Here is a 9,360-nt window from a genome sequence, read left to right as displayed (position 1 = left end):
AAGTTTTTATTGAAAATAAATCAAAATTTTCCATCTTTTTTTGGTGTCCTGGTAATTTTTGTTCTTGCAAAGGAATTAGACGATTGAACATTTTAATTTTTAACAAATGGAAGTCAACTGAAACTCTTCGTAAGAGTCTTTAATAGGTGAGAATATTCTGTTTCCAAGTTTTTATACTATGCAAATACCTTACAGGTGACATGTAACTTCCATCTAAAACGGAAGCATTTCCCAATGGCCATCTTACAACATGCTCACTCCTTACAACACTCGTTTAAAAACAATTATTTCTCATGTAATGGTACAATTTCTTTTACTGGAGATGGATTTTTTTTTAACACCTACTAGGCATACTACTGATAGGCACTGGCATCACAGAAAAATCAACAAATTCAAATGTTTTTTAAAACAAAAACATTCTAGGACAGCTTGTAAGTCCTGCTTCCCCGGCCTGAGAAGCAAACCTGTGCACCACACGAGCAAGTGCCGCGATCACGCTCCACCTACGTCGGATCCGACCACTCAGCACGACCCAAATCCCATCACCGCCTGTAACTGCAGCACTTCGCAAGCTGAAAAAAGCAAGACTGAATTTGCTTCAGTCGGCTCCTCCCTGCTGTGCGATTCACGTCACCTTCCGCCATTTAAAGTTGAAGGGCTCATCTCACGTGCCACCTCTGGAGAGAGCTTCAGAGCCCGAGGACTCCCGGGTGATGGAGCCGTGGTCAGTGCAGTTTATGAAGCGCACACTCTAAATCCCTGGCACTAAGGAGCTACTGCTTTGAAAATGCACTTGGTATCTGTGTAGCTGAAAGTAATATAATGAAGCAGGTAATAAATTCTCATTTTATAGACCAGAGAACTGAGGCTCAGAGTGGTGACACACACCGCGTATCACGGTATTAGGATCGTGCTCAAGCAAAACATGCGCCACCTACAGCACGTCCAATCAGTTTCCAGGTTATGGCCACAAAAACGGGCATTTTCCTGTGACCTTCATCGTTTTTTGAAGACCAATATATGCTAAACATTCGAGGTAAGAGCACGGCAAAGAGAACCTACGATGCCACAAAACACAGATCAGGAAACGGGCTGCACGCTGGGGAGGGTGAGAGGTTTGCAGCACAGCACCCTGGGCCTGAGCAAGGGCTTCCCTCCCAAGAACCAGGGAAAGCGTCAGGGCTGTGGGACCCTGATGGGGACTGATGGGGTGTAGACAGCAGCATGGGGGAGGGGAGTCTTCCTCACCCACCCATCCACCAAGGTCTCACCCAGGCAGTACAAGGCGGCTCAAGGGCACACGGGGGTTTAAAGCACCCGGTGGACACTCCAGCTGCCCAACTCTTACCAGGCCTTGTGTGTGAAATGGGCAAATACTATTGTTTTGCCTCAAAAGCTTATGCAACCCAACTAGTCTACACGTGGGAGCAATCTGATGTAAAACACGCTATTTGGGGCTGCATTCCCTAAGATCTTCTTCACTCCATATAAACAAGAAGGTAACTTTCGCACAGTAAGTTTAGGGTTTATCAATTCTTAAAGCCGCTTGGCAACAAAGCAAACAAACTGAAGAATCAATTTCCTTTTAAGACATCTCCTACTACCTAGAGAAAGAGCTGGAAGAACTATGGACCCTAACGCTGCTCCAGGGTCCTGACCTCAAGAGCTGCCGTTTCACCCGATGCCTTCACTTTGTGGACTAGAACGCTGAGGAACTGGACCGCCCACCCCAGTTCATGCACCATCTGGAGTGCATTGAATCTATTCACTACACTTACACTCCACTTTCCAGTCTTTCGAAAACCTGACATGGATTTACGCATAAAAATTCAATGATTCTGAGGGAACAAGGGAGAAGTGAACTTGTTGGTTTAACGGGCAGTTTCAGTTCTACAAGATGAATGAGAAAGTTCTAGAGATTTGTCTCGGACAACGCAGATATACTTAAGGCTACTGAACTGCATGCTTAAAAACGGGTAAGATAGTAATATTCACCCATCTGGGGCAATAAGATTACACCTATTGCAACATCGCTGGATACAAGTATACCCATCACATCAAACATCCTGGCACAAACACACACAGCCCCTTCTGCTCAAAATCCTCCAGCCTATGTAGCAAACTACTGATGACGTAAGTAGCTATGCATCCGTGTCTCTGGAATTTTAGACAAACACGCCTAAAACAGAATACTGTGAATATAGTTTATTTAGTCATTTTTGTTTACAACTGAAACTCTGGGAATTCAAAATTAACATCCTTGCCCGTGAGCTTCTTATAAACACCAGAAAAAGTTTCAACCTACAAGAGAAGAAACAATTCATCACAAAACTTTAAATACGCACACACATCTTAAAACCTACCAATTCTGTGAAACTGTGCCCCGTATGTTATGTTTCTTCTCCTCAGCAACCAGGTACTGAGAAGGTGAGAAATACGCAGGACATGCCCGCAACAGTCCCGAGGCTGGGGACCAGCTCATCCCCAGCGTCCTGGGCCAGAATTCCTCACCACCACACCTGTGTGCTGGGCTGCTCTGCAGGTGCCATGCGGACAAAGCCGCCGGGGCATGCCAGCAGTTGTCCACGTTGGCTATGTTCTCTGAAGTCTGAAGGTCACTGACGGTTCTCCCAAGACTCTAACAGTGTCACCACCCCACCCCTGACTCATCTGAAACATACAGCCTTACTGTAAGTCAGACCATGAATTATTTCACTTCCACTTTTCCTGGTAACTTAAAAGGCACAGAGAATATCAAGTGTCCAATTTTTAAGACCTCTCCCAATTTAAAACCTGACACACACAGTCCAAAGGGGAGCAGGCCGAGGTACAGATGACACCAGCTGGCCGTAGTTCCCAGTTCTTGCTTCTGGTGGTGCATGGAGACACGGCACACTGCAACCTACCTCTCTGCGGCAGAACCTTTCCGTAAGACGATGCTGAACTGTTACCTTGTGTTCCACATTATTCTGCTGTGCTTTGTCCAAATGAACCTTTATGAGCCGGCTGCCGTCCAGTTTCACGCGGATTCTCTTGCCCACAATTTCACTTGGGAAGACCAAGTCCTCAAGGATTGCGTCGTGCACGGCGGTCAGGGTGCGGCTTGAAGAACAGTGACAAAATGTAAGCAATCTGGCAACGCCTGCCCACTGGTGAACCCCAGAGGGCACCTCACGCAGTCAAAATGAAATGGTTAATTCCAGGTTCCTAAAATCTAAATTAATACCAGTTTTCAAATAGGCAAATTATATTTCATATTTCACACCAAAGTCTTTGTCTAACTAGAATACAGTAAGCAGCAGCTTAATTTTAAAAAAAACTTAAGTCTATTTCAAATGTGATACAAGTAACTGCATATTCAATACAATCCATATTCACCAAGGTATTGAGTGATTATCTCTAGGGAGATTAGTGAGGACTTTTTATACATCTTTATTTTCACTTGTATTATTTCTCAATTAAATCACTGTAATAACCACATCACTAGTCTTGCTCACCTCCAAAACCACCCTCCCCGCAATGTGGTCAAAGCAATCTTTCTAAAATACTGAAGTGATCACATAATTTACCCACTGAAGAGCCTTCAAGAGTTCCCCTGGTCCTCCAAGATACCACTCATCGTCCTGCTGTCTATGATCAAATGAGGGCTACGATATGCCCCTCCAAAGATACTGTCCTATCGCCAGCTCTAGGACAGCTGCCCCCCCACCATGTGGGTCACTGACTTTCAACCCATCCTCATTACACTGCCAACGGAATACTGCTCCTCATCTGTCTCTATAAAGTTCAAATCCGACCTGTTGCCTGACAAAGAAGAAGATTCCATTAATTCCAAACTTTTGGGGTGCCTACTACGCATTTTCAACATTACAGAGCTGCCTTGTATCACGGTTATTTGTATAGGTCTTGCTCACCCCATAGTACATGCTCTACTCATTTCTGTTTCCTACTTGGCAGTACCATGCACAGTTAAGGTTTTCTACTGGCTCTGAATGTGACTGCCAAGGTCTTACTGTTCCGCAGCCACAGACAGCAAAAGCTGGAAGAAAATGCGTTCCCAGAGCCTTCTGTCACCTTCCAGAAAGCTCTCAGACGGCTGCATTACTCAATGCTGCTCAAGAAGGATATTCTGGCAACACTAGGCAGGCAGGCAAATATGGAAATTTGTTACTGTCTCTAAAATATAAATTAGAATATATTCAAAGCCATTCTTGGCATCATCTCTCAGGTTTCAATGTTATCTAAACTATTTTAAAAGGGGGAGCAACAGCACTGCAACTTTAGTAATCACAAACCACACGGACTTAAAGTGCTTCGGAGGACAAACACTGAACTCTGCTATAGCCAAAATACGCATAAATTTCAGCTTAATCTGAGATGGAGAAACAGAGCTCTTCTCAACAGAGAAAATAAACCTGAAAGCAGGACACCAGAGTGGCAAAGTGGCAGAGTCACTATGACCCACCAACTACACCTTAGTGTGGACGAGAGTGAAGGCTTTAAACGCACGCCCTGCTCACACCAGAACAGAGTGAAGCCATCACCCGAGAAAATGTGGAAACACAGGTTTGGGATGAGGCAGAATTGAAGCTGCAGATCTGGGAGGCAGTCCTTGAGCTGGGCAGAGGTGAAGGGACTGCTTTTATACTCAGTTCCTAACTCGGGCTCTCAGAACTGAGATTACAAAACCCCCTTTATATATCATGATAAACAAAAAAATCCTCAATTCGTACGCTACTCCAACCACCCATAAACAAGTCCCAAGTGCTAAGCCACATAACTCAAATTCTAGAAACCCTGCACCTACCTTTCTGTCCTCACCTTCCTTCCCACAACATGGTACCACACAGTAACACCTACCCATTGTTCTACATTCCTAGCACTCACTTCCTATGAAGGCGTTTTTCAGAACAAGATTGAGTTTTTTTAAAAAATTTCTTAGCTATGATTGTTAAGAAGTAATAAGCAAATTCTCCAAGTCTTGGGTCAGTTTCCTCATCCATTAACTAGGGATAACATCACAAATCATACATTTCATAGGATTGCTGTCCACCTGATAGACAACTACTACATTTTTTCCCAAATTGGTCCGTAGGGAAGAGTCTGGAGGGATCCAAAATTCAAGTTTGAAAACAATGTACTATTCAGGGACATCCATGAAATACCAAAAGGCCTACCTGTCAGGAAGCCAACTGTCAACATTTGAGTTTATGCCAGAGTAAGTCAATCAAGTTCACAATTTCCCATCAGCATCTTCAACTGCAATAGTATTTTAACCTGTGATGTTAGCACCAGAAAAATCCACCCAATTTATTTTTTACCTCTAATCTACCGCAAAAATGAAAAGCAAAGATACATCCAAGCTCACCTCAACTATGTCTAGCAGGCTTTGTGCCAGCACTGAACTACTGATTTCCTTCTCGTCATTTCTACCCTTTGTCCAGAGACCTGGAGCAAAGTCTCAGCTTTTGCGACAGCACTGACCCGCACCTACGGTGCCGATGTGGACACACGTACACTTTCCAACTAGAATGAATTCTAAAACACACCACAGATAGAGGAAACCTAATCTCTCTAAGGATACCCATGTGAACGGCCTGTGTTATAAATTAAAACCTGTACAAACTAAGAATGTTACAGAAATTTTGATGCTACTAAAATACTCACCTCCTGGGACGCTTTTGCTTATTTTTTGTACGGCTTTTTCGAGTTGGTTTAGGCAGAATTCTCCTCTGCAAGGTAAAAATTATCATTCAACAAGATTCCAAAAAAAGGATGTTAAGTTGATACAAAGCTAAGAACTGTCAAACTGCTTTAAAAGCAAAATGAGTAACAGAACAAGGACAAATTTTAAGAAAGCAAAACAACCCAGACCAAACAATTTACTCAGAAACCCTTCTATGAAGTTACTTCCGATTTTCAGCAAAATTCACAAAACATTCAATGGAACAGATACCTGGGCAATAAAGACAACATGCTTTCCACTGAACTTTTTCTCCAATTCACGTACTAGCCGGACTTGGATTTTCTGGAAAGATTTCAGTTGAGGAACAGGAACAAAGATTATGATAGCTTTCCGACCGCCACCAACTTCAATTTCCTAAAGGAAAAAAAATCCACCTTTTGAAGTTCACAACCTCCATGTGTCCCACTCAAGCACAATGTTCCGTGGTGACACTCAGTGGGAACAGGCGTCATCTGCAAGAACACCCAGACCGTAGGAGCTCCTTTTTTAAGAAACCACCTCTCAGTTCATTTCCACTGCCACAGACCCCAGCTCCATCGTTCTTTCTCAAGTCTGACAAATCTGACACATAAAACTCCCAATTTGAGAACTTACTGATAACCATGCAAGTGTGGCTGATATTCTCTACAGGAAATAAACTTTAAATTTTTTGCACCCCCAAATGATGGCTGGTTGTCATCTGCCTAAGCCTCTTCACCAAACACTAAACTGCCCATATACGACATAAATCCTGAACTAAGAACACAAATTATCTGTACACTAAGCAGATGTAGTCAGTGGAGACAACTGCTTCAGAAAGTAAGGTAAAAACTGCAGTCAAATTAGACGCAAAGGAGAAAAGTCTAACCCCCAGTGTCATTAGACGTATTAACTTTAAATGCAAATGTTTCGAGCTAATGTAAGAACTTTGGGACAAGGTCTCCTCTCCCGCCAACCTTTAGATTTCCTCATTCCAGGACCAAGACGACATAGGCCGGGCCGCCACCAATCCTCACTCCCGCAGAGATGCGCCCCCGGCCCCGCCACGCTCCCAGGGGACTGCCGCTTTCGCTCTGCACCCCGGAGCCTCAACTCCGAGCCTCCCTGCTGGGCTCCCCGCGCCGCCTCGCTGTTCCGCAAACACACAGGGCTAAACGTGGACCTAAACGCACCGGCCCTGCTCCTCGCTTCCCCGCCCCACGCGAGTGGTCCGCGGAGTCGCGGCGCACCCGGGCAGGTATCGGCTCCTCCGCGATTCGGGTAAGGACGCAGCCGGGCGCCGCCACTAAACGCGGGGTCACCTAACGACGCAACACGCCCCCGCAGGCCCGGCGCGGGGAGCACGCGCGACTTACCTTGGCCGCCGTGATGTTGAGCTCCCGGAGCTGAGCCTTGAGGTCCGAGTTCATCTCCAGCTCCAGCAGAGCCTGAGAAGCGGAGCACAGCGGGGGGCGACCCTCAGCGCCGGTTCGCGGGCCCCCCATGCCCGGCCGCGGACCCACGTGGCCGCCTCCCCCCGCCCCCCAGGGGCCTCTGCCCACCCCGCGGCCCGGGAACCCCTCTCACCTGGGAAATGCCAGACTCGAACTCGTCCGGCTTCTCGCCATTGGGCTTCACGATCTTGGCGCTGGAACTGAACATGGCCTTGCCCTGCGAGCACAGGACGCGCCGCGGTCAGCGACCCCGCGCGCCCCGCCCGCCCCGCAGAAGCCATCGGACGGCACGGGCCGGGTAATCGGCTGTATCCCCACCCGGTGAGCAGGACCCGCTGCTCCAGGGCTGACTCCGAGAGCCGTTTTCCTGCATGCCGGCAAAAATCTCCGGCCCGAGCAAAGGCCATACACCTACCTTGCAGAGCGCCGGCTTAGGAAGAGGCCCAAGTCTCGCGAGAGCTCGTCAAATTCCCGGCGGCGGAAAGCAAGAGGCGGAAACAGCGCGACTAGCGAGGAGGAAACCGGAAAAAACCACTGAGAAGCGGTAGGCAGTCTAGAGAGTCTCAGGAAGTGGGTCGGGGGAGGAGTGTGTTGGTAAACGCTTTTCCTTCCTAGGAGTCTATCTTGGTTCCGTTGACGAGAGTTCCGGCTCTGACTGGGGAAGATTGGAGACGCTGGAGCCGGTTTTGCTCAGGACTGTGCCTGAGACACAGTTCTGACTTCCTTATTCAGGAGGACTGAGAGTTATTATGACCAGAGAGTCCTTGCTATGTTGTATTACACAGATGCCTTTACAAGCTAATTTAGCGTATAACCCTCGTCTACCTTACAATGGTTATTAAATTGTCATTACTGTCGGTGTATCCATGTCTAACAAGTACCTCAATCCATTGTCCTGTAAACCCTTTGTAAATGGAAATAGAGAAAGCGTACCCAAGGGAGAGCAGGTGATCCATGCTTGTTACATCAATATTAAAGGTAATTGTGCTGCATTCTTAATTCAGAGCTAAAAGGCCTGAAAGAACACCATGCCTAGTCCCCAGAGTAGTATATGCAGACTTAATGAGAACTAGTTTTTTTCTGACTCAGGGGCCTGTTTTACTTTTGGGATCAGTCATCAGTGCAACATAATGCTCTTTCTGCTAGGTGCAGTGGCGTACACCTGTAATCCCAGCACTTTGGGAGGCTGCAACTGGAGGATCACTTGAGCCCAGGAGTTCGAGACCAGCCTGAGCAACATAGCAAGACCTCATCTCTACAAAAACTTTTTAAAAAATTAGCCAGGCGTGGTGGTGTGCCCCTGTAGTCCCAGCTACTTGGGAGATGGAGGCAAGAAGAATCGCTTGAGTCCAAGCCTTGGAGGTAGCAGTGAGCTATTATGACACCACTGCACTCCAGCCTGGGCGACAGAGCCATACCTTATCTCTAATCATCATCGTCGTCATCATCATCACCTTTCTTCCTACTAGTCTAAGGCTGCATTCACTTTCTGGAAGGGGGAGGCCTTGGCTACAGAGAGAACAGGTGCACTACCACTAAACATGCCTATTGCTTAGGGAAGACCAGGAGAGCCTTAAAGGGGCTCCCTTGCTCCAGAAGTGGTATAAGTAGGCAGGGCACACAATGGAAAATGGCTGTTAGGAAATCCATCTGCGAACCAAAATGTTTAAAATGTGTTTTGTCATCTCTCGCCAGTCCCAAGAGTGCTACTGGGTAGAGTATCTAGACAAGGGGAAGAATTGACGGGCCCCGGGACCCCTATCTGGGTAGACCTGGAGGCCAGGATCAGAGTGGCAGAAGCAGCCTACTGACACTCAGGTGGCTGTTCACAGCCAATGAAGGACACAGCTAAGAGGGGAACAGGGAAGGTGCCTGCCTTGTGGGGTTTCCTCTTTTTTATGAGAGAAACAGATTCAGCAGCTGCATGACTTCAAACATTGTTTTTTAGAACTTGAAGAAACAATGATATAGTGAACAAACCAACAACTTCTTATAAATTCAGTTAGCTAGACTTGAAGATTTCTTTACGCATTTCAATACTGAAATAACTAGGCTTCACCTAAACATGACTGGTCTAAATCTTTTACTCAAATATACATTTCAAATAATTGCTGCTGGACTGTTACTCTAAACAGGCCAAATTATCCCTTGCGTTATGGTTATACAAAAGAACAAATATGCACTGTTTCTCTCTTAACCAAA

General features: G+C 46.4%; 1 protein-coding gene across 1 annotated transcript; it reads right to left on the bottom strand.

Annotated features, from left to right (window-relative positions):
• Window positions 1-2,190: 2,190 nt before the first annotated feature.
• On the bottom strand, window positions 2,191-7,664 carry RPS7 (ribosomal protein S7). The gene is made up of 7 exons (XM_012656949.1): window positions 7,574-7,664; window positions 7,292-7,375; window positions 7,081-7,152; window positions 5,957-6,100; window positions 5,668-5,732; window positions 2,952-3,102; window positions 2,191-2,301 (listed from the first exon to the last, which is right to left on the bottom strand). The coding sequence occupies exons 2-7, from the start codon at window positions 7,364-7,366 to the stop codon at window positions 2,224-2,226; spliced, it is 585 nt and encodes a 194-aa protein (XP_012512403.1). The 5' UTR covers window positions 7,367-7,375; window positions 7,574-7,664; the 3' UTR covers window positions 2,191-2,223.
• Between the last annotated feature and the right edge of the window lie 1,696 nt (window positions 7,665-9,360).

Source organism: Propithecus coquereli, unplaced genomic scaffold (genome assembly GCF_000956105.1).
Source record: "Propithecus coquereli isolate 6110/MARCELLA unplaced genomic scaffold, Pcoq_1.0 Scaffold529, whole genome shotgun sequence".
NCBI classification, from domain to species: domain Eukaryota; kingdom Metazoa; phylum Chordata; class Mammalia; order Primates; family Indriidae; genus Propithecus; species Propithecus coquereli.
The sequence above is the reverse complement of the archived record's forward strand: the minus strand, read 5'-3'. Positions and strand labels throughout refer to the sequence as shown.